We start from the raw sequence: 27,794 nt of genomic DNA, 5'->3' as shown, positions 1-27,794 counted from the left end.
GTTTAATGTTCGTGAGTTTGAGACCTGCCTTCTGCGACAAATGCCAAGATATAAGGTATCATCATTTCCTTTAGGAATCCCTCGTACAAATTTCATTTCCCTCAATGACATGACACTTGTCTTTCGGATCATAAGCCAAGCCTGCTATCAGCTGCTTCCTTGAACCTTCTACCAAAAATTCAAAATTCGCCTACTCTTGTAGTAAATACTATCATTTCAACCGTGGGGGCCAATGTGCCCTAACCTCTAAATACATCAAGAGGCCCGATACCTAAAAATCAAATAAAGAAATCTTCCAAAATGAGGCCTCAATTTTCCTCTCACCTCAAAACCTCAATCGATGGATTGATTCTTTTTTCTCTCTCTCTCTCTCTCTCTCTCTCACACACACACACACACACTCACACTCACACTCACACATTTATACCCTGTAGCTTGAACCACATCTCTTTAGACAGGCCTGCCTTTGATACAATTAATCTACATATAAAAGAAACAACTACCATCGAGAATCATGATTCAATCTTTCTCAGCCGATGTTATAGTGGTAATTAGTAGAATAAATTAGCAAGCCGATGGCCCCAAATATGAGCAAGCCAATGCTTAATGGGTGCTGTGAAGTTCCATGGTGCACAAACAGCACCATTTGTCACCACCTCCAAACATACTGCTCAAGTCTTTGAAGTTGCCCATTCAATTTTTTCTGATTGTAACTGATGTAGAGTAAAAATGAGCAAGTCGATGGGCAACCAATGCCCAATCGGTTGTGTGAAGTTTCTATGGTCCACAAACAGCATCATCTGTCACCACCTCCAAACATGCTGCTCAAGTCTTTTGAGCCGCCCATCTGCTTCATTAAATTTTGAAGGCCACCCATTCCCCCAATTTGCTTCAACATCTGGGGAGGAAGGACTTTACTCATGTGCTGTGCGTTCATGTTTCGTGAAAGAGCACTCATCTCCCCCTTCTTCGGAATCTTGAGGCCCTTCATCTTGCTCCATAACTTGGCAAGCCTCTTGTATTCCTCCAACATTTCTATCACTTCCCCAACGCTTCGGCCAGAGCCCCGAGCTATCCTCATGATTCGAGACTCATTAAAGAGCTTTGGGTTTGAACTATCAAGCTCTGCACCAGGAGACCAATTGGATGCAAAATTAGGTCCATGCTTGTCAAATTTACTGATTCAATCAAAGCAGAGTGGTTCAATTTCCACCAATATACAAGTGCAGAAGCATGAAGAAGATGATTTCTGGGTTTTAAGTGCAATAACTGCAATAAATAAACTACTACAATGAGATTGTGAAGAGAATAATATCATGCAATATAGAGAAAACCATGATCTTTTGTAATGCCAAAATAGGGAATATTCAAGTCACTAATGCATATGCTTTTTTATTGGCACCCTACAGAACTGTTGGTTGTTCAATGTAGAGCAACTTGAAATATTATGTATTGACCCACGAGACCTTCAGGAACATATAGAGGTAGTTTGAAAGGTCTGTTCTAGAACATGCAAAACTTGGGGATCTCTTGAATAAAAAACTCTCAATTGCTATAGAGCCCATAACAACTTCAACAGTAAAGAGGCACAAAGAGAAAAACAGCATGCACATGTCAAAAAGATATAGATAATTAAATCTGATGCATGACCTTAATTAAGCAAGGAGAAAATATATGACCTTGAGCACAATAGATCTCTGTGTGAAATAAAAGTAATAAAAGGAGAATGGAAAACAAGAATCTGGTTAAATGCAAGTAAGATTGTGTATTGGGCACAATTGGAATCAATAACCATAGACTTTGAACAACTACTTGTGGGAGGCTTACCTTACAAGAAGAAAAGCAGCTCTTCTAATCACTTATGGTTGTGCTAGATCTATATTACACAAGGAGCCTCAACAAAAAGGACATAGAGGATTGCAAATACAATGCATGACCAAGAAAGGAGTATAAATACAATGAAACAAAATGGAATCCTTAATGTTATAATCCATGGGAAACCCAGTTCATCTGTGAAAATTTGTAGCGGCACGAACACAGTGGCTTCAGGGTAGCAATAAACAGAGTGATTTCACTAGAAACCAAAAGAACAGACAAAAACTCCTTATATTTTAAAAATATGCATGAATGAAAACCAATGGCAATTACTCATTTTCATTATCTATTCAAATTTCATTGTATGCAAAAGATGAAGAAACTTCTCACTCCATACAATTTCAGAAGCAGCATTAGTGGTAGAAGAAGATACCCCTAGAATTCATCCCTTAAAAACTAAAATTCACAGAGAATGCGAACACAAGTAGGCGAGGGAGCAGAAGAGCAATTTTTTTTTTTAATTTATAATTTGCTAGGAATGACCAAGAGAACATGAATTCTTTAAGGGAAACCACTATCTATAGACAAGTCCCTGGAACAAAGATATGGGAAACGAACTTGCCCATCAAAAGAGATTGCTCAAGACAATTTTGGAGAAGTAAGATACTAATTGCTTTGTATAGACATATCAGAAGAAAACAAAACATGCTGCTCCAAGACCTAAACTACAGAAACCTCAGTGGGAACGGGTGAGGAAGAAGCACTTACGCATGCATGCACACACAGATCCAAAGTTTAGCAAAGGAAGAAGACTTACAAGTGCATATGCATAAATCCATATGCAGGACCATTACGAAAATATGAAATTATATTATGCTTTATATTTATCATGCATGTTTACTTATACATATCAAACTATTTTATTTTATTGCATATATTATCATAAACTATGGTCTCAAGCGTGTGTCCATGCGTTTGCAATTGTGTTTGTGTTCATGTGGACATCCATGCCTGTTTAGAGTGTCTCTGCACAAGTATCGAGCATGCATGTGGAGACACAATGTGCACAAACATGTACATCTGTCTTCATGAGAATGCATGAATGTTGGCTATCATGTGTGTGGGTGTGCAAGCATGTGCACTTTGTACATGTGCCTCGGCTGCATGCCTAGTTTTGCTCACATGTAAGTGTACTAGTGTTTAAAGGGAAAGACAATGACAACTATTTTTGAAATGGAAAGACGGTGACAATAATTGTGCACAATGTTTTTTGATACTGTTAACATTGCATTGAAAGTAGAATAGTTACATAGTCCCCCAAGGGGAAAATCGCTGCAGTAGACATTTTAAACGATTCTTTTATTTGATGGTAAACGAGCAAAGCACTGCAACAATACTGAAATAAAAACCCAAAAAATATCCGACTGACCTTCATTAGTCATGGAATCCATCATGGTCATAAATCGTTTGATCCGTGCTTGGCTTTCCTTCTCACGGCCTTTTGGCATGAACTCTGCATTAAATCCAGGTATCATAGAGAAAACCTGGGAAGTTTCAAAGGTTTATTTCTATTTAACAAAAAGGCATTATAGAGGCAAGTAATGAAACACCAAACAGGCACTTATAGAGAGTTAAAGGTTCCAAAAGGAAAACAACACAGTGGAATTAGCGACAGCCTTGGAAAGTTTACATGTAAATCTATCATTTTTCCTTAGCTGCTTATAGATTTCATTCCATGCAGACGGGTACATATGATGATGCAAACAAAATGCATGGAACAATGTGCTCGCTTAAGGTGTTCTAAAATGGTGCTAGAACAGGGCCATAAGGGCATTTATTTGAACCCAAAAATCCATTTAGAATGCCTCATCATCGGTTAAAAAGAAAAACCAAAAAATAAAATAACTCACAATAAAATAAAATAATTAAAATAAAAAACTGAATGTGAGTTCTCTAAAACTTGGATGGGGCGTTAACTGTTGAGGCGGGTCCTTTTTGGCACATCTACTGTGCATATTAAAACTTTTTTGGGGGGCTTGAGTGCTAGGACAAGTAGGACTTATCCAAAAATTTTGGGTCCAAAGGCTCCGCCAAGCTAGGTTTTGATCCAAGGACACATTATATATGTGTGGGGGGGGGGGGGGGGAGGAGATCCTATTAGCCCACTAGCTAATGGAATAGTATACGCCTGATGACCCAGATTGGATTTAGGCCGATCTAATGATCACGATTGTATTTCATATTTTAATTTTTAATCTTTTTTCTACAAATCTAAATCACTTAAAATTTGGAGTGTCCACTCTTCTAATCAAGGCACACCTAATAAAAGTATTTTCAAAAATTATTTGCAAAATAATTTGACCAAAATAGCCCTGTAATTTTCAGGTGGATTTTGAGTTGAAATTAAAGTAGAGAAGAAAAGAGTTTGGTAGGATCTAGAGAGATGAAGAAGAAGGAAAGAGAGACGTGTGAAAGATAGAGAGAGAGAGGGAAAGTGAGTGGCATAGGGGTCACTTGTGACCTCTACCCCTCTTATAACATTAAATAATAACCCTAATTACAACCTATGGGCAATATTGTTCTTATTTAGAAACATAAGACAAATAAGGACTAAAACACAAGATAAGAACCAGTTGCGTCCATCAAATACGATAAAGCTTATCATATAATCTTGCTTGTGATATCATATAATCGGTCCCGTCCAACGGCTTTCGTGAAGATATCTGCAAGTTGATCTTTAGACTTCACATGAGGAGTTTGAATGATCTTGGTAGCAGCTTTCTCTCTGATAAAGTGATAATCTACTTCAATGTGTTTAGTGTCCTTTCATGAAAAACAAGATTTTTTACGATATGAATGGCTGCTTCATTACCACAATATAGTTATGGGAAGCTTAACTCTTAACACCCAAGTAAAAAAGAACACTTTTGATCCACCTTACTTCGCATGTACCATAGGTAACCAAGCTAACCGCATAAGAAATGTCTGGTCGAGTGATTGTGAGATATATAAATTTGCCCACTATTTGTACATATTTTCTCTAAGAGATGACTATCCCTTTCTTTGTTCTCACCACTTCAATTCCCAAAAAATACTTAAGGGATCCGAAATCTTTGATATCAAACACATTGCTTAAATAAGATTTAAGATCCTCAATGCCCTTTACATTATCCCTTGTACAACGATATCATTAACATACACAATAAGGGCAGTAATTCCAACCTTCTTCACAAAGAGTATATGACCAGCTTGACACCATTTGAACCCAAATTTCAGCAGTGCCTCTTTGAATTTTTAAACCATGCTCTAGGAGACTGTTTAAGTCCATATATTGCCTTCTTTAACTTGCAAACCTTTCTCTGTCTTTCCCTTAATCTGAAAACTAGGAGGTATGGCCATAAAACTTTCTAAGTCTTTCCCTTAATCTAAAAACTATGAGGCATCGCCATATAGATTTCTTCTTGGATGTCTCCATGTAAGAACACATTCTTAACATCTCGCTGATGGAGTGGCCACAATTTATTTAGTGAAAGAATGATCCTAACAATGTTCAACTTGGCCACAAGCGTGACAGTATCTTGGTAGTTTATACCAATCTGAGTGAAACTTTTGCAACCAATCTTGCTTTGTATCTTTCATTGGTACCATCAGCTTTGTATTTTATAGGGAATATCCATCGACATCCTACCACCTTCTTCCTTTTAGGAAGGTTAGTTATCTCCCATGTTTTATTCTGCTCACGTGCTCACATCTCGTCTCCCATGGCAGCTTTCCATTGAGGTTGTGAAAGTGTTTCTATTGGATTTATGGACTTTCAAGGCCTTAAAGCTAAGATTCTCTCGCTCAATGAGAGTGAGTCATAATGAATGTGGGTGCTTGGCGCATTAAGGCCCAGATTCATATACCTTGAGTACATGAGGCAATGAGTGTTTTACAATTTAAGCGAGAGAAATCTCTCAGAAGGTGTGAGGGTCACCTCTGAGTCAGGGCTATGCTGATGAGTATACTTCATGGTTGGCAAGGGCTAAGAGAATCAAAGGACTACAAAAGAACCTGAGTATTTTCTGAGTATCGACCCTGTGTGGGGTGGTCATGACCTATGGGACATGAGTCCATACCTTGACATGAGACCACCTTATGACATATGCACTCACAGTCACATGGGACGCCACTCTTCAGATGTATGATCCGATTAAGAAGAGTCAGTGCACATGTGCGTTGAGAGGCCCCCTGTACGTGAGCAATTTTATGTCCCATAGGGGTGCACCTGTAATCCATTGAGAATCCGATGATGGAAAGCTCGATTGGGGTGACTTTTATGAGGCTGGATTATGTGTTCCTGCCATAGATTGTGGAGCATAGGCTTGTTGGGTCATCTCGAAATAAAGTAGACCACCACTCCACTCTGAACTAGCCCAATGGAGTACTCCAATGCTTAAATCTAAGGCTAAACATCTCATTTACCAATTGTCCCATTTTATTATGATGAGAAAATGTGTATTTATGGTGGAAAATCATTCATTCCCTTGGAAGGAGCTAGCTTCACTTGGTCAAACCATTCCCCCAACCACTCTTTATCCAAACTCAATCGCTTCCTAATTTGCCCCTCTTGGGATTTTATCTTCCCAAGAACCCACTCCTCTGCCTTACCCCAACCCACCTCAAATCACAAACCCATTCTCCTCGACACCGAAGCTATCTTTTGAGGCCCCAAGCCTTTCTGCTTTGAGCTCATGTGGTTGAAAGAAGTCGAGCTGCACGGATTGCTTTCTTTAAGGACTTTCTACGCCCCTCAGCCATTGGTCGGGCTGGCTTTACGCTGCAATGCAAATTTCAATTGCTGCACAATTCCCTCAAAATATGGAGCCGAAACCTTGCTGGAAATTTTCGGTCCCAAAAGTCAATTCTCTCCAAGCAATCAAGGAATCGGACCCTTTTGGAAGAATCCAGAAATCATTCCCCCTCCGAGGTCACCAAGAGAACCAATCTCAAGATTTTGTATTAATCCCTTCCTCCACAAGGAAGAAATCTATTGGTTTCAACACTCTAGGGTCAAATGGTTGAAACTTGGGGAGCAAAACACAATCTTTTTTTCCATAGAATTGCAAATTGTAGAAGAAGAGATAATGTCATATCTCAAATCAAGTCGGGGACCCACACCTTTGTGGAACCTCTCCAAGTGGAAGCCGTTGTCATTGAATATTTCAAAAACCTTTTTCAAGTCAGCAATGTTCCCAAACCTAGAATGTTGAACCTGTTAGAACGGCCTTTCTCTGAAGAGGAAATTGTGAGGGCCATCTCAGAGCCAGGCCAAGACAAAGCCCCGGGCCCCAATGGCTTCCTAATAGCCTTGTTTAGACATTTCTGGGTAACTCTTTGACCTGATCTCATTGCTTTTTTCCGCGAATTTCATGAAATGGGCATTGTCCACAAAGCAATGAATGCAACTCTTATTGCACTCATACCCAAAGTCAAAGGTGCCAAGGAAATCAAGGATTTCAGGCCTAGCTCCTACAAGATTCTATCCAAGGTGCTAGCCTCGCGGTTAAAGGAGGTGATGGGTTGTGTTATTTCTCAAAAACAAGGTGCTTTTGTTAAAGAGCGGCAAATTCTAGACGGGGCTCTTATCGCCCACGAATGCATTCACTCCCGCCATGTGGAAAGATTGCTGGGTCTCATTGTCAAATTGGATTGGGAAAAAGCTTACGATCATGTACATTGGGAGGTGTTAGAGGAAACTCTTAGGAAAATGGGTTTTGGCCATAAATGGAGGTGTTGGATGAGGAGCTGTATTTCCAATGTCCATTTCTCAATCTTGATCAACGGGTCCCCAAAAGGTTTTTTCCCATTGTCTAGAGGTCTCTGGTAAGGAGATCCCCTTTCACCCTTCCTCTTTGCCATATCTGCCAAAGTATTCAGTCAACCTTTGGCAAGAATGTATAGCCAAAGTCTCTTGGATGGCTTCAAAGTAGGTAGTGGAGGCCCCATTATCTCCCACCTGCAGTATGCTGATGACACCCTCGCGTTTTGTGATGCATCCGAGCATCAAGCCCACTCCCTTTTACTTTTTCTTAAAGACTTTCAGTTAGCCATGGGTTTAAAGTGAATTTGAGCAAAACAAAGATGATGGGCATGGCCTTAGATGCCCATCTCATTGCCTTGAGGTTGTGGGGTAGCTTCCTTGCCGACCTCATATCTTAGCCTACCTCTATGTCTGGGGAAACCTAAATAGAACCTATGGGGTCACATTATAGATAAGTTTGATTGCAAATTCACAAGTTGGAAGGGCCATTATCTCTCCTCAGCCGGAAGGGTAACACTTATCAAGGCAACCCTCTTGAATGTCCCCATATGCCAAATGTTTTGGTTTCATATCCTGACATCGATTGCAGCTCACCTAGAGTAGCTTATGAGGAATTTTTTGTGGTCAGAAGATGGTACATCCAAGAAATTTCATCTTGTAACTTGGGACAAGGTGTGTAGGCCGAAAGGATCAGGTGGTTTGGGCATCCGAACTTTAAGAGACACAAATACTGCTCACCTTTCCCAATAGTGGTGGCGTCTTGTCACCAAAGAGGGACACTTGTGGCAGGAGGTTCTTCACAACAAATATCGCATTAATTCTTCTAGATGGCTGCCTCAATGGAATGCCAACAGCCTATCCTCTGGCTTCTGGCGCTCTATTCTGTGATGCTATGACCTCTTCAAATCTCACTCTAGAATCCTCCCAAGAAGTGGCATCAATACTTCTTTTGGACTGACATTTGGGTCGATCACTCTCCCTTGAGGGACTCTTTCCTGAACTATTCCTACTTGCTATTGATCTTCGATCCTTGATCACTTTCCCCTATCCATTTTCCGTCGATCGTGGACACCCACTCTTAGACACACCTTGCGTGACCAGGAAGTGGGCCCTTCGCTGCAACTTCAGGCCTTCATGCATTCCATCTACCTCCCTCTCTTGGGTGAAGACAGACTTATTTGGTCCCCCAATTCCTTCGGAACTTTCACAGTTTCCTCATGTTACTCAAGAGCGGCTTCTTCTCGCACCTCCCCTCAGGCCTTCCCGTCTTCGGCCAAAGCCTGGTTAGCTTTTATTCCTCCAAAGCTTCAAATTTTCAATTGGTTGTCTATTTAACAAAGGTTGCTCACTGTGGATCAGCTACAAAAGCGAGGAATTCCCCTACCCAACCGTTGCCCTATGTGCCATAATGCCGAAGAGACAAATGCTCACTTGTTGCTCCATTGTCCGATCGTCGAATTTTCCAGGGTTCAAATTCTTCAACTATTTGGATGGGTTTGGGTTACCCCTCAGTCTCTCCCAGCCCTTTTCAACCTTTCACAATCCCTCCCTTGGCCTTAAATCAGGAGCCATCTTTGGAAGGCCACGGCCGCTGCTATTTTGTGGTCCATTTGGATTGAAAGAAACCACAGAATTTTCAGAACCGAAAGTACTTCAGCAGCAAGGCTCAAGAAGAAAGTTTTATCCTTAGTCATTTGGATCGACGGCCCTGCTTTTTCTTTCTAGAGACCACTGTTCACTGGTCTCGTCTCTTCAGAAGAGGTTGCGCCAGCTTCTGAAGTTTGGGCTCCCAACTCTGCTTCAGCCCAGCTGCAGGGACAAAGCGAGGGGATGGAGGAGAAGCGGTGGACCAGGACAGAAACACCTGTAAGCTCCCCAATCTTCCGACCATCTAGAGAGCAAAAGTGAGGCACCCCGAAAGTGAGGAGGGGAGGAATTCAGAGCACTAAGAGCACCATCGACTGAGGGGAAAGAGAACAATGTTGATCCGTCCGAGAGTTTTCTGTAGAGCAAGGAAGGCTCAGCACAAACTGGTTTGCCCCATTTCTCTACTCTGCGGAAGTTGTCTCATTGAGGAGAGAAAACCCCAACGAGAGAGGCCCTAAACTTGTCTGCAAGAAGAGAGAGGGTTCCTGGGTTATAGAAATCAGCCTCGGAGCAGAGGAAAGGAAGGGGAAGGAGGGTTCAGGGGTTGGAAGAGAACTGAGGATGGTAGCCATTACGTCTCAGCCTTGGATTGGTCAAGATTCTGTATTCTGCCTTGGGCCCTTTTGGCGAGCCAAAAAATGCCCTCATCTAAAAGGGCTTTTTAGTAGTTTTCCCCCCTTGAAAAGGGGGCAAATAGGTTATAGGGTTTTTTTTTTGCCCCTCAAATCCTAGTGAGAAAGATTTTCCTCCCAAAAAATACATTTTTTTCCCCTTGAATCGATTTTTTAAAAAAATCGATTTCGAACTTGAAGTTTTCAAGTTCTTGTGAAATCGAAAGGCATTCGACACATGCCTTTTTGGAAACCAAAGAGGTTGCAAAAGAGAGGTTTTGGCATCTTAATGTAAGCGATTGAAGCCTACTTCGATTGGGTTTGGAAAGGTTAGCATATTAAAAATTTTATATTTAGGATTTCATTTTTTTTATGAGTATTGTATTATGTTTTTTTTTAGGTAGTTTTAAGTTTATTTCTGTGTAATGCCATGTTTGTATGTTGGAAATTTGGATTTTGGAACTCTACAATGAGTTGGAATTTTTTGGGTTAGTGGAATGTGTTGAAGTTGACCTTCTAAACTTTGAAGTTTGAAGTAATGTTTGAATTGCTTATGGATGTACATTTATGCTATGTGACTTTGTATTTGCGCTTAAACATGTAATTTTAGTTTGTAAGTAATTAGATCCATAATTGAAAACCCCACACCCCCACTTTTCTCACCCCAACTTCACACAACCCCACCCCCCCCCCCTCCCAACCCACTTCCCACAGTCCCCTACACATTGGCCGCCAGGCAGTTGGGCACCCCAACCGTCCGGGCGGCAGTTTCCCTCTTCTTGAACATAGGTCATACATGTGTGCCGCATATGTGTGTGTGTGTCCAACATTTTATTATCATAGTTTTTCCTCCTTTTTAATGCCATGGTACTGAAAATTTTAGAACCCCATGTATATCACTGAGTACCTAAGGCAACACTTGATGCAGACCGCTTTCATAAGCATAACTTTTCACTTGAATATCCATTCACGATGATCCAGAGCTCTCTTTGAGATCTACAATCCTTATTTCTATTGGTTTTCCCTAATTGAGATATGATCCAAATCGTGGTCATAAGTCTGGTAAAAAATTTAATGATGGATGTAGATTTAATGGGGTCTTAATATTAGTTTGTTATTCTTTTTCATATATTAAGATGGGATTTAATTGCCCATGTTTCTTTTTTGCAATCCGAGTCTTTCATTTACGAATTTTTTGTTGACAGGAATTAGTTTTCTTTATATCAAACTTTCAGGTTGGTTTTTAAATATAAAGATTATTTAATTTCCTAATCTTTGAAAGTTGGTTTTGGGCAAGCCTAGAATTGCTTGGAGTGCAAGCCAAGCTGGAGTAGAGGATCCAAGACTATTTTAAATAGAGGTGTAGGCCGAGTGTTTTAAAATGCGGGATGCAGCCAAAAGCGTTGGGGGGCCGATGCGGAAAGCGGCTTGATGCGGTCCGGATGAGGGTGCATCGCGGCGAAGTGGTCAATAAATATAATTTTTTTAAAAAACATCTAAAAAAATGAGCTAATGCATAGAAAAAAAATGGAGGTGATATATGTGATCGTAGGTATTTAGAATATTCATTAACTCCAAGAGTATTAGCTGCCAGAGATTCTGTATGCATTATCCCCTAATAGAACTAGAAACTTGAAACTAGCTTTATAAAACATTCAACAATCAATAACCATAAGCACAAATCTAAAACCAAAAACTTTAATGTTACAAATTTTATAAATTCTTTAATCTTGAAAAGAGTCCATGAAGTTCTTCGACTCGATTTGTATACTTTTTATAAACTTTATAAATTTATAAATATGTTATAACTTTACAATATCATAGCATGCTGAAGATCAATAAATTTTATAAACTCATTAATTTGTAACTTTATTGTATTAGTCCATGAAGCTCTTTAAAGTCACAAATTTTATTTAAAAGAACTGGGAAAAGTTCTTCGATTTGTAACTTTTAATCTTCACGGACTTTTAGTTTGTAGTATCTTGTATTACAAATCGAAGAACTTCAACAAATAACATTTCCGTACAAATTTTTTTTTTGATTCAATCGATCCAATAAAAGCCACGGATGTGCCTGAAAAATGTTGTTTGGGTAGTTTAATACCCCCCAAACCCTTTCCCCCCATTTTCAAAGGTCAAAATGACCTTATTGCTCCTTCTTGAGGGGTACAGTTTTGGAAAAAATGACGGACAAAATAAGCGGCCTGATGCGGCTCTAATGCAGGCGCATCTCTCCAAACCGCATATGCGGGAAGTGCGATGCGTTGGGTAGTGCATAGAGCCTGATGCGATGCAGCCGCATTTTAAAACATTGTGTAGGCCAACAGCCAAAATAAGTTATATTGGAGCAAAGTTTATTTATCTTTAGGGAAATCCATCAAATCACAACTACGTGTTGAACTATTTAGCGTCCCATCCATGTCTTTCAATCAAATTTCAAATAGCCTATCGTTCTTTTAATCAAATTTCAAATAGCATATCAAATGAGTTTTGAAAGTTATCAAATCACACCTATGGTGCAATGCTAAAGAGTTCAATTTTTTAGGTGTATTAAATAAAATTTTCCCTTCTTTTAACCAGTGGCATCTTCAAAGGAGTGCTTCATCCATTTCTAAAGGAATGATTCTTTTATTGTCATCCCCTTCAACCTAAGCTTCTAAACCTAGCCGTGTCGTATTCCCATCGCAGGCCCCCGAAAGGTCTGCTTCTTGCTCCACCTCGGACGATCATGGAAATAGTGAGAGGTTGCAATCCCCCCATACCATAATCCAACCACGTTCCCACCTGCCGTTCAATATCTTTCCTATGATTACTCCCCTCTTAGGTACCTGGCCTCTCAAATAGATTCCCAGCCACCAACAACTACAAAATCAGCATCCCTATTCACCCCCATAAACCCTAATCATTTCCTATACCCCATATTTAAACCCTGAAACCCTTATCATAACTTATGCTGCCCATCGAACCAAAATCATGTTCCCAAACCCTATCCCTAGTTTCTTTTATTTGGGTAAGTAAAAGAAGCGGTAAGTCAGTAGGGATTTGGGCCCCTACCCTGGTGAGAATGAAGTTAGAGACCTCATAACCTAAACCCATCAAACATTAATGCCAGTTGTGGGATTGACCCCTTTTGTCCTACATCAACACGTGAACACTTACGCGGTAATAAAGGCCACCCAAGATGCAACGGCTGATCAAACTAACTAGTAGTCATAGAGGCATCATGATTATTTCTCACTTTTTGCAATGTAATTTGCTATAAGCAAGTTTTCTAGGGACTTAGGAAATGTACGCATATAAACAAACAGCATTACAGTTCAAATCATTTACTTAAGAAATGCAACACGTTTTTTCTTGATGCTGACAAAAGGAGAGAGCACCCATCAAGTTGTTCTGTATCTATAGACAAACAACGATGCATTCAAAGAATGGTAAACAATTTTGGGGTTCAGATAACTGTCAATGTCTCTCTTTACTCTAGAGCAAGCCAAGGAACCAGCAAGACCATTAGTGCTCAAAAGATTGGAACCTAGATAATGGACCAAACTGACGAGCAAGGGAAAACATCAAACAATAACCAGGGCAAGAATGAAGGAAAAGATAGAGCCCGCAAACAGACTGGACAAAAAGGTAGTCAACCATCACCCTGGTAGCTCTATGTACGAGGCATGTTTAGGGAACTGGTACCACCTGTATTAGAGGTGACCGGTGACCTCTAGGGTTTGTATCTAAGACCGCCAGCCAACCGAAGCATAACACCCACAGAGGAGAAGATGTCCCAGACCATGAGTTTTATCCAAGACAGCAAGCCAACTGAAGCATAGCACCCTCAGTGGAGAGCATGTCCCAGACCATGAAAGCAATTAGGGGTGAAACAACACATTTAGGAGGGAGAGGAGAATTTTGGTGAAACCTTCAGGGAGTGATCAACAGTATTTCATCAAATCACATGGCATACATGTACTGATTTCCGACCCTTTTCATTATAGAAAATCAGTATGCAGATTGAAATGTGATGAAAAACAAAGATGAAATAATGAGATGTGGGGAAGTTGAAATAATGGGACGTGAAGAACCCAATACAAAGTATAATTTCCAATTTCCTAATAATTTTCATCTCCTTAAGTGCTAAAATTTTATGAAGTATTTTACTTTCATTTTCCGCCGACTTCATTAGTACTTTTCATTTTCTACTTACCAGTAGTTTCCAGTATTATCCATTTTTTTAGTTCCTATAAGATTTTTTGGAGGGTTTGTTCTCTAATTCCATTTTGTGCACCCAATGTTAACCATCCATTATCCTTCTCTCACAGCAAACATCAAACTTTGAAACACTATTATATAATTTTCAATGCAGAAGATAAAATAGCACAGCAATATATCATATGACAATCAGGAGAAGAAGCTCAAGCCAATCACAGAGATATCGGCATAGGAAAATGACAATAGGCATGCATTCCCAGAACAGAATATGCTCATGGTAATGAGGAATCAGAATAACAGAAGGGGGCGAGAATCTACAATGCTTTATCATTCCTTTAATGAACTGATAAGACCCTGACTCAATCAAATCTACGATTTCATCAAACGAGGCAGCAGCTGAAAGAAAGATTTCTCTTCAGGATTATAGTCGAGTATAGGGCTAGGATGTTTCACCGCTTAATTCCCAGATGTGACTATAAAGCAACAATAAAGGAATCAGGAATATGCCAGGTTCAGTTTCCACTTAAGGGGTGCAGCAAGCCAAGGAAATGGCAAGTCAAAACGGGGAAGGTTGCCATGACAAAGGGGGCAGTGACCAACTTTTAGAGCAGGGGGGACTCAATTCTTACAGATATTAAGCTATATCCTTTTATTGACTTCATTATCCGAAATGTGGAAACAAATATCATTGAACCACATCAAATCCTATATGATTTCGATTTATGCTTGCACATGCATTCCCCGTTAATTCTACACGATTTCAGTTAATGGCTGTGGATGTATAAAACAACCCCACTAAACATCAGGCTTAAAAAATATTAGTGCAAAAAAATTACAGGTTTCAAAGTAATTTTATAGACACATAATAAAACAGCATCAAGTAAATGGGCAGTCACTATAAGCAAGTGGATGAATAAGAAGTGGTACTGAAGTGACTCTAGTAGGTTTCTGAGAATCATGTCCAATCCAAACTCATCCACTTCAACCTATTGAAATCCCCAGGCCAAGTCTATGGGGCAGCATCTGGTTTACAACTTTTGTTCAAATGTAAAAACAAATTACTAACCTGGCCAAGTGACCCCATATTTAGTATATTCTGAAACTGCTCATACATGATTCTTAAAGTGAAGGTCCCCTCAGAGAGCTTCTGTAAAAGTTCAGGTTGCTGATCCGTAGGCACAACTTCATGAATTTTCTCCATAAATCCTGACCAATCCCCCATGCCTGGCACAAAGGAGATCAGAAGTGAAATATAGCTGCAAATGTACTAAGTTTGCAAATTAAAAACACTTCTGGTGGAAGATAGAAATAAGCATATGAAAGCAACAAAAGCACAAACATAATCATACCCAAAAGGCGACTAACAAAGGGTTTAACATCAAAAACTTCAAACTCATCCATATGTTCACCAGTTCCAATGAATATAATTGGACTCTTTGTGGCTGCCACTCTGTACAAAGAAAATGCAATTAGCATTATGACTCAGAGCATCATCTGGGACAGCGAAATTCTCCACATGTTGAAAAACAAACTGACTAAACCAGAACAATTCGAATGATGATGCCCCAGTTGTGTGCACATCCACTGCATGAATCATGTATGCCAGAGAGAACAGGGAAGTATGAAAGTACCATCGCACGACATCAGAATATAAAATGGAAGCATGAAATTTGGGTATCTGATTAGATGGTGTAGGAGGAATGGAAATGCCAACTAAATGGGGCAATTACTGTTGATCCGAGACCACCCCCCCCCAAAAAAAAAAAAAAAAGAATACTTTAAGTGAAAAAGAAAACATTTCTACACATAAAAAGAAAATCATAAAAATTCTATGCAAAAGAAGTACCTGCAGTTACTTCTTTTGATGGCTAAGTTGAATACAAAGAGTCGAACCCCAATGTGGTTCAGATGCAGAGAACTCGAAACACATATTACACAAATATAAATCATAATCAAGAATCTGTATTGGCGTGTGCGTGCATGTGTGAACTTGTGTCAAACCAAAATGAATGATGAACCATTTCGCATAATGAATTTGACATGTAGCTCATCTGCATACGAGGAAGGAAGCCTTCATCCACAATTGTCATCAAACTGGCTTAATAGAACATTACTAGAATTCAATTTAAGAACCAGAATTGAATTATCTAGAACAAGTTGCATCCTTCAATGTCATAAATTCATTCCTGCATGACAGAGGTGATTGCACACAATGTACAATGGCCTGTACTAGGAAAGGAAAGGATGGAAGCACACTCTTTCTTGGTCCATGGAAATTTTCCATCTGAATCCAGTTTGAAATAGCCTATTTCATTTTAAGGCACAGTAGAAGTATTTAAACAGTGCATGATTTGATACTGAATTTTTCCATAGCACAAAATGCAACTGGGAAGATGCAGCTGACTATAATCTGTGAAAACTAGTAGAAAAAGGCCAACTCTGATCAAAAACATATTATGATAAATTAAGCTTATATCCTGATTAGCATAAGAAAGGAAGCATGAAGGCACACAAAGGTCACAACACTTACGCACTAAGAGCTCCACCTCCTTTAGCATGACCATCCATTTTGGTAACAATTACAGCCCCAACTGGAACATTCTGCTTAAAGGCTTGGGCTTGATCAAATGCAGCTTGACCTATACTGCTGTCCATCACAAATATCACAAGATCTGGTTTCTGGCACGCCAAATGTAGTAGTTAATAGGGACATATTAAAAATTATTCTGCAAGCACACGTACGACTCATAACACTCGAGAGAATAAAAGATATACCGTAGCTTCTGACACTTGGCGCATTTCTTCAAACAGCGCAGCCTCCTGCTTATGGCGTCCACTGGTGTCAATGATAAGAAGATCACAGTTCTCTTTCTTAAACCTTTCTACACCTTCTACTGCAATTTTTACAGGATCGGACTCCATATAGCTGTACAAAATCACACAATAACATCAGAATATGCAAGTGAAGAAAATAGAAAAACATAATGTATGAATTAGATTTAATAAAATACTTCAAACCACAAGCATTTTATACTCTAGATAATATCAGACTACTCATCATAATTAGAATATCAGACTACTACATGAGGCATCGTCATGCTAATGTACTGCCCAATAACAAAAGTACTGACTAATTCTTAGTCCTAATGCAGAGGGACCCCCAATGGACTACCACAGTCCAAAGGAACACCATCTAGAGCTTTTTCTTCACACTTTGTGGCCATAAAGCATATTGTTGATTTTCTTCCCTCATCGAATAATGCGTAAGAGGTTCTTGATATTTCAGATTTCACCGCCTAAGGAACATTATGCAGCCTGCCAATTTTCAGATGCTCACTCCTTAATGGCACTTATTATGTTAATCAGAGAAATCTTCGGAAACACCGAGCCTCAGCCTATCTCGCTAGGAGAACTTACTACAATAAGACAAAATGCCGACAAATTCTTCTCTGATTTCGTCGATGTTTTAGAAACAACGCTTCACAGGTGACTGAGTATTCTCTCTCTGATCCTGCGAAGATCAGCATCATTCATGAAACCACTACAGCCGTGGTGGCGTGCCTGCTCTTTCAACTCTACGCGAGCAAGGGTCTCACTTTATGAAAGGGCAAAGGGGTATGCGGCTAGTTTTAGACATGTGGACAATCAAGTATTAGCTGCACCCCCACAAAAATACAACAAAGGTTAAGCCTCGCCCAAAATTGGAAAAAAAAAAAAGGAAAAACAAGAAGAAAAAAGAAGCCCAATATTCACAAATGTCTCTAACTTCCAAACGAAAAATTGAAATAAACTAACCTTTCAAAACCCAATCGAACATCGCTCAAATCGGTAACCTTTGGTTACAAAAAACCTCTTTTGAAACCACGTCAAGTCACAAAAAATTTCAGTTTCAATACTTTTCAATTGTCCAAGAGATAAAAAAGTTTGCAACATTTTTATCTTCAAAATCATCCCATAAAAACCAAAGGTTTGAAGTAAGATTATGAGTAAAAAAATAATTAAATTGTGCTTCAAGGTCCAAAGTAAGGGCAATCTAAGAACAACTTAAAAAATGAAAAAAAAATAAAAAAAATAAAAAAAAAGAGAAGAAAGTAAGAAATGGGTATGAACGTCAAATCAACCTTTTTTTTTGAAGGAGGGGGGTAATGACCGCAATTTAGAAGTATAGTAGGGTAATAGAGCTGTTTCAGCAACCACAGCTCACCGATTCGAGCCACCTTTAATTAGGTTTCGGAAGGTTAAGAGTATTTCAATTTTGGGTTTGGGGTTTGTGATATGTTTCAATATTGGGTTTTGGATTTTCTTTTTCTTTTTTTTTTTAATAATAGTTGGTTTTTTTTTTTTAAAGTTCGGGTTTGGATCTATTGCCGCCCTTTTTCAAGATTGGGTTTAGGTTTTGTCATTGTCCTAATTTATTGCCCCTTTTCAATTTTCTGATCACTTCTCTTAATATTTGGTTTGGGTTTAGTGACTTTTTCCAATATTTTGGTTTTTTGTCTTGCCAGTGTCATCTAGTTTTGGTGCTGTAAATTTTTCTGTATAAGCTCTAAATGGAGTCACTTTGGATAGATATTGCAATATGGTAAAGAACTAAAATCCATCCATGTAATCTTTCTATTTACTTTTTCATTACGGATTAGTGATTTAAGTACTTGATTTATAATACTATGTATACGTCATATATATGCATTAACATTACTAGTTTATTAAGTATATTGATATACTTTATCTTGTTTTCATTAATGTAGCTTTATGGTGGGCCATACATGGGGATCCAAGCACTTGCAGAATATGGTAACTCTCATATTATGGTTGCGAACGCAACTTTAGCTTATTTGAGTCAGTAATTTTTTAACTCATTGTCCCATTACTCCTAAGTCCTTTGAGTCTTCATATGCCCTATTGGGGCAGCCCTAACTTGTATTATATTTTTTTCTAAATCATGCCTTCATGCATTACCCAACAGCAGAAAAACAAACTCGAGCATAGGTGCCTGAACAGATCTTACTTACATTCAATACAATCAAAGGTTGCAAAATTGCTATCAAGAGTGCTCAACATCGACCTCATTACTCTGAGAGATATGGTTGATTTCAATGAGTGGTTGGTCGATGCTACAGATGATGAAGTGTTCCTTGGAGAGAGTATGAGCTGGGCCCAGTTCGTGAGGCCACAAGAAGCTCATTAAGCCCTGTGTAGGCCACTAGATCTCAATCTTCAAGGAGGAGCAAGCAGCCAATAGGGAAGGAGGAGGAGGAAGAGGAAACTCTCTGAGAGGAACAGAGAAAGAAGAGCTATATCTCAAAGAGGGGGATGACTCTAACGATGATGGCTTGGCATCATCAAATTCAGATGTAGTTGATGGGGATGATGGAGAGGGTGGTGGACCTGGTAGTGATGATGACAATGAAACTCAGTTCAGAATTGTTCTATAGTTTTGCTGTTTTAAGTCTTGTGGCTTTTGTGACCATGGCATGTAATGTTACTGTTGAATAGATAACACCCATGCAGCCCATGGAAGTTAACCCTTTATGCATATTCACAATTTTCTATGACCAAAGTGATTGTTTTAACTTTCAATCTTCTAAACCTCTAGTCATTCAAGTTGCAACTATCACATATGCATTCACAACATAACAACGCACACAAAACACGTTATCATTCATTGTTTGATAAATAAGTATAATTACAGTATCCAACCCAACTCACCCCACCCTTCCCCCCAAACAATGTTTTGGGGCACCTAAATCATGAGGTGCCTGCCTAGTTAAGCACCTTAAACAGTCTTAAACAATGGCCTTTCTAGCATTTATATGAACACGCCTAATGTTTTAAAAAGAGATACCAAGCGATTACAAAGCCTTGAAGAGCGCATTTGGGGCTCCCAAAGAAAGAAGTGGATCCTTGCACTGCAGCAACCTCAATTGATTCTTCCAACAATATGATTCCACAACACCTATACAGAGTGAGATACTAGAATAGCTTCTTAGCATAGAGCCCATCATGGAAGCATGTGAGTCCTGATAGCACCACTGTCAGGTCGCCCTTATGAGAAATTATAGCTCCCAAAGAAGGAAGCATTTCCTTAAACAATACTAGCCTCACTTCATTTTATCCACAATTGGATCCCACAATGCTTGTTCCACATCTGATACAAATGGTAGTCTCTAATAGTTCCTTAGAAAAGAGATCGGCATGCAGTTGAGTGAAATCCTGCAACACAAACTTGTTAAGTCACCAACATTGGTCCAAGTCCCCATTATTGAGCACTTCCACAAGATGATTGTCTAGAGAACATCCCAAAATACCTTAGCACAGAAAATGTTCCTTGCATTCATTGGAGATGCATTACAGTACAAAAACTGTCATGCCATTTCCAACTAACAACCAAACGACCCAGTCAACCCATATGATGCTAGAGAACAATCCTCCACCAAACCTCTTGCAAACAACTCAATAGCCATGTAAGCCTCCAACCAAATTGTGCTAAGAACAGAGACAATGGATCCCCATATTGCAACCATAAAAATATAGTCTATGTGCGTCACTCATAAAGAGGTTTTGGAGCAAACAAAAAATCACAAATCCACTATCTCCACCTCTATGGAGAAAGGGAAACGTTCTCCACCGCTTTTGGAACCTCAATCCTTCTCATTGTGTAGCCCAAGAGAACCTAATCATAATGACCATGAGACTTCCCCATATCCACCTCATGACAACTCTGATTGCTGCTCAAAACCTAATCATAATGACCACCGGACTTCTCCATGTCCCTTGCCCCATATATCTAAACTCTAACATTTCATGGGCCCCCATTGTAACATGTAAGTAGTGGTTATGTCGAATTCCATAGTATAAATTCAAAAGTAGAATTCCAGAGTAAAAATTCACAAAAATTTCTTCTATTTTTTTTTTTTGCCTCTCTTTATTAATTGCTGGAACTTGTACTTAGAATTGCCACAACACAGTGCAAAAACAAAACCTCCTACAATCTAGGATCTTTAAATCTTACTGCCAAGTAAAAAAATAAGAATACACTCAACTTGCAATCTTTTAGAAAACAAATAAGAGCCAAAACAGCAAAATAAAATACATAACTAAGGGAAGACTTATTGAACTTTTGCCTAGGGGTACCCCTAAGGACTTGGCCCACCTCACACCCGATCACTTAACCAATGGTGCACTTGATTCCTAGATCCTATAGAATCTACCAATCTGACTGGGAAGCACCTATGGAACGCCTGAAAGTTATGGGGCTGAGAGCATGGGACATAATTAAGGTTTCTAACCCTTTTTAAACCTTGGGGGGCATGCCACAAAGCAGCACCTCCCCTAGCCTAAGTCTAGGGCTGAGCGTGCCCCCCACTCTCTCTCCTATTGAGAGGTGTGCCACTCCAAATCCTTATGAAGGATGGCATGCCACCTTGGGGGGGGAGAGAGAGAGAGAGAGAGAGAGAGAGAGAAGCTAAAGAGAGAAAGAGAGAGAGGGTAGCATGGAGAGGAGAGAGAAGGAGAGAGGATAGATGTAGAGAATGTTTTTTCCCCCCCGGGGGTTGGGGGCGGGGGGGCTGGGGGGCTGTCCCCCTCTTATATAGGGCTCAAGGGCTCTAGGGTGATCCAATCATACTAGGATTCAGCATTATCTAGAGGTTAGAGAGAAATAATCTGAGGTGAGAGAAAAATAATCTAAGTCATCCATCTCTAAGATCAACCATGATGATTTAAAGAGGATATTAGGAATCTTATCCCCTGAAATTTGACTCATTATCCACTTCTAACTAAAAAATGGGCTTTTGACCAGTGAAAAAATATCTCTAGATTTATTTCAAATCCCTTTTATCTCACTAAGGGATATTCAGGAACTTTAAATAAAACATACTTTGGTTAAAATAATCTTAGATCTCCTTTTATCTCATTAAGGGATATTTAGGAACTTTAAATAAAACAAATTTTGGTCAAAATAATCTAGATCTAATAATTATTTAACAAAATAATTTTCTTTAAAATTATTTTAGGAAAATGTATTCCAATTAATGGGATTAATTGGGGCGTCCCATTATGTGGAGCCCATGTGGGCCCCACGTCCCACCTTGTTAGTCCAAGACGCATGTGGGCTGGGCTCACAAAAAAAAAAAACACACACACACACAAAAAAGAGTGGGTCCTATGCATATAATTTTTTTCCTTAAAACACCCCCCATGTTTGGAAAACATAATTTAAATAGTAACTGTCTCACAACTCATAAAAATCATTTCGTGATTTATGAGATCAGTTTTCCAACATTATCTGCACATCATATTTTCCCAATGGACTTTTTGTCGACACATTCCTCATCTCAAACAAACTCTTTCAGTGCCATTTAAATTGTTTGTCTGGATATAGCCAGAAATGTGGCAAAACTATTTATATGATTTCTGGCTATATGAATCAACCATGCGAAGCAGCAATAGTACATCTATAACACCACATGACGAGACTCCTCAAATTATTCAATGGGCTTATAAGTAAGGACCATTATAGAGTCAAGAAGCATTGTGAGAAAAGAAAAATAAAGAGCAATGCACATAAAATGACTAATTAAACACCTTCCATAAAAGGGAATCTTAGCCTTAGTAGCATTCTGCTTCAATTGATCAAAGGCGCCAGCTCTAAATGTATCTGCGCAAACCAAAGCTGGTTTCCAACCCTTTTTCTGGTGATAGTAGGCATATTTTGTGCAAGTGGTAGTTTTCCCTGAGCCTGCACATATTAAGAGATAAGTGAATAATTTTCTTGAAGAAGTCACATGGTGTAACAATTAAACAAGAAGAGGACAAGAAAAAAAGCGACTCAAATTATACTTCAAAACAAAATAACTCAATCTTGTCCATGATAAAATGAGAGGTTGTGACAGATAATGGTCATAATGGTATTTGCGCCTAGACTCAAGGGATGCCAAGATAATTCCACAAGATTAATAGTCAAAACATACCACATGAAATCCAAACGAAGTCCAAAACCATCTTAAAGAGCAATAGCAATGCCAACTTACCTTGCAAACCAACAAACATGACAACACTTGTTTTTCCTTTCTTTGGAGTATATGATGGCTTTCCAGGATCCAACATATTACACAGCTCATCAAAAATAGCCTGAAATGCAACAAAGTATGATGTCTACAAGACCTAAGATTAAATCTTAAAAAAGGAGTCTTTAATCTCGACCAAAATGGACAACCATTAAGGGAATGAAAGTACAAAGAGAAAAATATGGAGATAAGAGTCACCATCTTCATAATTATTGAGCAAGTATGCCTCATTCAACTCAACAAGCTACTATTGAATACAAATATGTGTGTATCGCAATAGGATTGGTGCACCCTAAAGAACCACCACAACAGTGTACACCCTACATCATTTTTTAGCACCTTAGAAACATATATTGGGGCCAACATTTTGCTAACAAACTTTCTTTGATCTGACGAACAAGGTCTTGAAAAAGATTTCAAAGAAAAAGACTCAAGAAAATGGTTTTCTTCGAGGAGATAGAAAATGCAGTGAACAGAACGTTGTTAGAATGAAGCGTTGGGCGGATATGTTTGACCACAAATTTTGCAAGCTCCTCATTATCACTAGAAGAACAAAAAAAATTAATTGAATACTCGAAGACGTAAATTTAAATGTCTCAATAATAGGCAGTCTCTATTCACTAGTGGGGTGAGTTTAGGCACTTCTAGGGTGTGTTTTTTCCCCCTTTTTTCAGCTTAGGTGCTATAATGAACAGGGCTTATCCCCAAATCTCAGAGCCCAAAGAGTTTAACTTGATTTGATTTTAAGCTAGGGCAGACACTATAAGGGTCCACCCTTGGGCAGACCCAATCTGTTTCCCCACATACATAGATCTATAGATGGATAGGTAGATAGCTGATATAATATATATCTGTATCTATATATATATATATATAAAGAGAGAGAGAGAGAGAGAGAGAGAGAGAGAGAGAGAGAGAGATTTAAATATATACTAAAGTTAGAAGAAACAATATCAGCTCAAATCTAATAGCACCTTCGCCACAGCATAATTTGCCTATATGAATAGAAGCCAATGTAGATAACAAAGACTATAAGCATATGTAAAACAGGGTGGCACAGATAGGCTTCATATACGTCCCAAGAAAGAACAGTAATGTGAACTAGGTGAGCAAAACAAAAAAACAATTATAGTACAGAATGGTGCATCAATAAATCAGGTATCATATGCGCTCCTTCAATCAATTGCACAAAGTAGAATGGGAAACTCATTGAGAGGAAAAGTAGGAACAACTTTGGACAAGCATAAAAAAGTAGTTTGCATGAGGAATTCCATAAATAAAATGTGGCTAGAAAGGAAAATGATGCAAAGAAAAATGAATACAACAGTTCTCAGCTAATCAGATAGAATGGCAAAGCCTTTTAGGTAACAGACTCGAAGAAGTATTTAACAGACTTCTTTTTTTTTGAGGAAATTTAACAGACTTCTTGCCCCATATTTGTGTTGTTCCTCCAACTTCCTTACAAAGTCAAACAAATCTCTATATTTCTATCAAGTCGGATTTTTGGGCATGGGCATGCTTTTACGTTACCATCACATGAATTGAAGTTTTTTCTCCAGCAAACATTATTTTTCAAGCCCATTATTTATAATCTTTCGATCACAAGCATGATAGTGCTAACAATCCTCATCTAGTTTTTCCGGTTAATTGCCACATACATTCACATGAATTTTGCTCCTAACTAATCCACCCTTCCAGCCAGCATATCATTCAAAGTTTACAACTGACTCTTCTAAAGAGCATTTGTGGCAAAAGATGGGGATCGTAAAATTAGAAATCATTAATTACAGTTAATATTTTCGTCAGTACATCCATTCACAATATTTCTTCCCAGATATAATGTCACAAGTTATCCAGGATGAGTGATTGAAATAAAACATATTTCCAGGAATAAACAACAGCATAATATTCATTCCTATTTATGTATGCTGGATTTGATTTCACTATCGTTACACACTACTTTTGCATATGAACAGGAAAGTGACAGCCAAGTAATGCTTTGGCTTGTGCATCATTCCAGTCCTGCATCATCCCCAGTGATATTATACTACACAACATTAGGAATTCGGAATAATATTAAAAAATTAAGCATATGCCATCATCTTGAACAAGTTCTACTAGTTTTGCTTCTCCCAATATTATGCTATCGACTTGAACAAGTTCTGCTAATTTTGCTTCAAGGAGAAAACTCATGAAAGGATTATGATTAGTATCCATACCACTGAAAAGATAATTTAGCAGTAGTAGAATCTACCACTTCATGATCAACTGAAACAGTATCATCAAAATCATCAAAGCCTTTTCTCAATTAATTGGGGTTGGCTACACGAATCCTGGTCTGCCATTCTGCTCTACCAAGGGTCATACCCTCAGTGAGGCCATAAGTCCGCATATCTTTCCTCACTACCCCCAACCATGTCCTTTTGGGCCTCTACCCCTTGCACTTTTTAAGCCTACCCCTTGCACATCTCCACTTCGCCCACTCAACTCTAATTCTATGTGCGACATTTTCCTCAATCTCTCTATTTTTCTAGATTATCAACCCAAGATATTGAAAGGGCGTTATGTGTTATGACAATAAGCTTACAAAATTCCTAGTACACATAGAATGAAACAAAATTCTTACTGTCATTGGATTAGTTTAAATTTTGGACCAGCAATTATGATAGGGCACCTTAGCTTAAGTTGGAAAATCCATAGTTGATGAGGGCCAAGGGGACTGGCCAATTGATGCTGATATCACATTAAACAACTAAACCCTATTATGAGTCTACAAATCTTTAAACAGGTCTCGTTTTACCACTTTTTCCTTTAAATTATTACATGAGATTAGTTTATATAAGACAGAAACAATATTTAGAAGAAAAGGATAGTATGACAAACTATAAAGTTCCTTAATTACTTTTACAAATCATTTCTCACTCGAGTAAATATAGTAAACAAAACAAGTACTGGCATTACTTTTAGTGCAATGTCTTTTCTCACTCAAGTAAATATAACAAACAAAACAAGTACTGGAATTACTTTTGGTGCAATGTATCAACCCACATTATTATAGATTTTTTGCATCACATATATCTTTAGCATTAAGCACGAGTATCCCTCCCTCGCACTCTCCCTCCAAGAGCTTGAAGTATATACGAGAAAGATTGTGTAACATGAATACCCAAATAGGAAGAATGAATAAATGCACATACAGGTCCTAATAGAAGCAGAGTGAGTCATAACATGTGAAGTTAGGGAATATCGAGGTGGATAGGGACATGTAAGAAACTGCATTGGCAAGGAACTCAAAACTCCTATTCCTAGTAATGAGTATATTTGCGTGCAATACCATTAGTTGTTTCAATTGTTGTAAGGTATTTTTCAAAGTCTCACCTAAAATGACAATGCTTTAATAGCAATTAAGCAAAAAAGGCATGTTGAACCATTAGGAGAAGAGCTCCATGGAACAATCACCATGACCTTAATAAAAGAACTTTAGAATTTGTTTGAAGTTTGAATCACATAAACAAAACACCCATCTTTTGTTCTATGGAAAAAGCTACCAGCTTTTGATCACTCCCACGTAATTGTTTCTCCTATCCATTTTCAAGCTTGATGACCGTTTTTTTTGGGAGAATACTCGGTGAGCATGTTCAAAACAAGAAAATTGACACGAGGACAAGCTTAAGTATACTAGCTACAAGTTACAGCTGTATGTTTAAATTCAATCTTTTTTTTCTGTTCTTTTTTTCCTTTGCATTTCTTTTTGGGGTGGCAGGGAAGGGGGTTCAATTGTTTTTGTCTCACAAATTCAGATCACTCACCTTGAACTTCGATTCACCAATACAGAATTTATTACAATTTAAGGTTCCATAGGCCTTCCCCATTGTTAAAGAATTTCTTATATAAATCCTTGCAAATAATGTTCAATTTCTCAGCCCAAATTATGTCTTATTTCTGTAAAACATTCCTGGGGCAAAAAATAAGGTTCATTCTAAGAAAGTGTATGCATTGCAGGTTCACATGCAAAATGAACACAGACTTGAATTTTCACAACTTCAAGATATCCCCAGACAAAAAGAAAAGAAAAAAAAAAACAGTACAAGATATCCCTAGCTAATATTTATGAGTAATTCAAAAATAAGAAAGACAATCAACATAAAAAAAGAAGAAGAAGAAAAAAAAAAATTGCTGTTGGGATTAGGTAAAAATAACCTTCTGAATTATACGACGCTTGTTGTGGCCAGCAGCTAGTTCATCAAAGCTGACGATACGCTTGATATTGAGCTGCATCTCCCTCACCATCTTGAACTGGACATCGGCCTGGAGGAGAGCCCTGGAGATCTCGTTCAGGCAATCACTAAGCACCTTCTCGTCGATAATCGTCGCATTGCTCATCTGTTGAAGAGCACGCGCGATGCTCCCCCCTAACTGTGCTAACACCATCTTTCTATCTTTGTTGAAGTCCTAAACCCGTTTTCTTCTTCCTGCGATCTCTCTCTTGCGCCTGTTCGCTGTTTGTAACTCGAAAAAAGGCTGATTTTGCCTGTTTGCTCTTTGTAACTCAACTCCTCTCTCTCTCTCTCTCTCTCTCTCTCTCTCTCTCGATTTTCCTGTGCTCTTGGGAATGCTCCTTGAACGACCTACGCTCTGCGTACCTCCT

The 27,794-nt window shown here is 38.7% G+C and overlaps 1 protein-coding gene across 1 annotated transcript; it reads right to left on the bottom strand.

Moving 5' to 3' along the window:
• Positions 1-431: 431 nt before the first annotated feature.
• Positions 432-27,794, bottom strand: LOC18447367 (signal recognition particle subunit SRP54 2). The gene is made up of 9 exons (XM_006857466.4): positions 27,347-27,794; positions 23,111-23,210; positions 22,665-22,818; positions 16,854-17,004; positions 16,609-16,757; positions 15,428-15,528; positions 15,145-15,302; positions 3,245-3,359; positions 432-1,125 (listed from the first exon to the last, which is right to left on the bottom strand). The coding sequence occupies exons 1-9, from the start codon at positions 27,575-27,577 to the stop codon at positions 797-799; spliced, it is 1,488 nt and encodes a 495-aa protein (XP_006857528.1). The 5' UTR covers positions 27,578-27,794; the 3' UTR covers positions 432-796.

Source organism: Amborella trichopoda, chromosome 10, assembly GCF_054954075.1.
Source record: "Amborella trichopoda isolate Santa Cruz 75 chromosome 10, AtrichopodaSantaCruz75HAP2 v2.0, whole genome shotgun sequence".
In the NCBI taxonomy this organism is placed as follows: Eukaryota; Viridiplantae; Streptophyta; class Magnoliopsida; order Amborellales; family Amborellaceae; genus Amborella; species Amborella trichopoda.
This window is presented reverse-complemented; position numbering and strand designations above follow the sequence as displayed.

Bases quoted from the DNA above. Each gene is read 5' to 3' on its own strand.
- LOC18447367 (XM_006857466.4), bottom strand. From the start codon at position 27,577: ATGGTGTTAGCACAGTTAGGGGGGAGCATCGCGCGTGCTCTTCAACAG. The intron at 16,758-16,853 runs GTATATCTTTTA...TTGGCGTGCCAG, and splicing joins GCCAAGTGTCAGAAGCTACG to AAACCAGATCTTGTGATATT. The intron at 1,126-3,244 runs GTCAGTCGGATA...CTCCTGGTGCAG, and splicing joins GGATTCCATGACTAATGAAG to AGCTTGATAGTTCAAACCCA.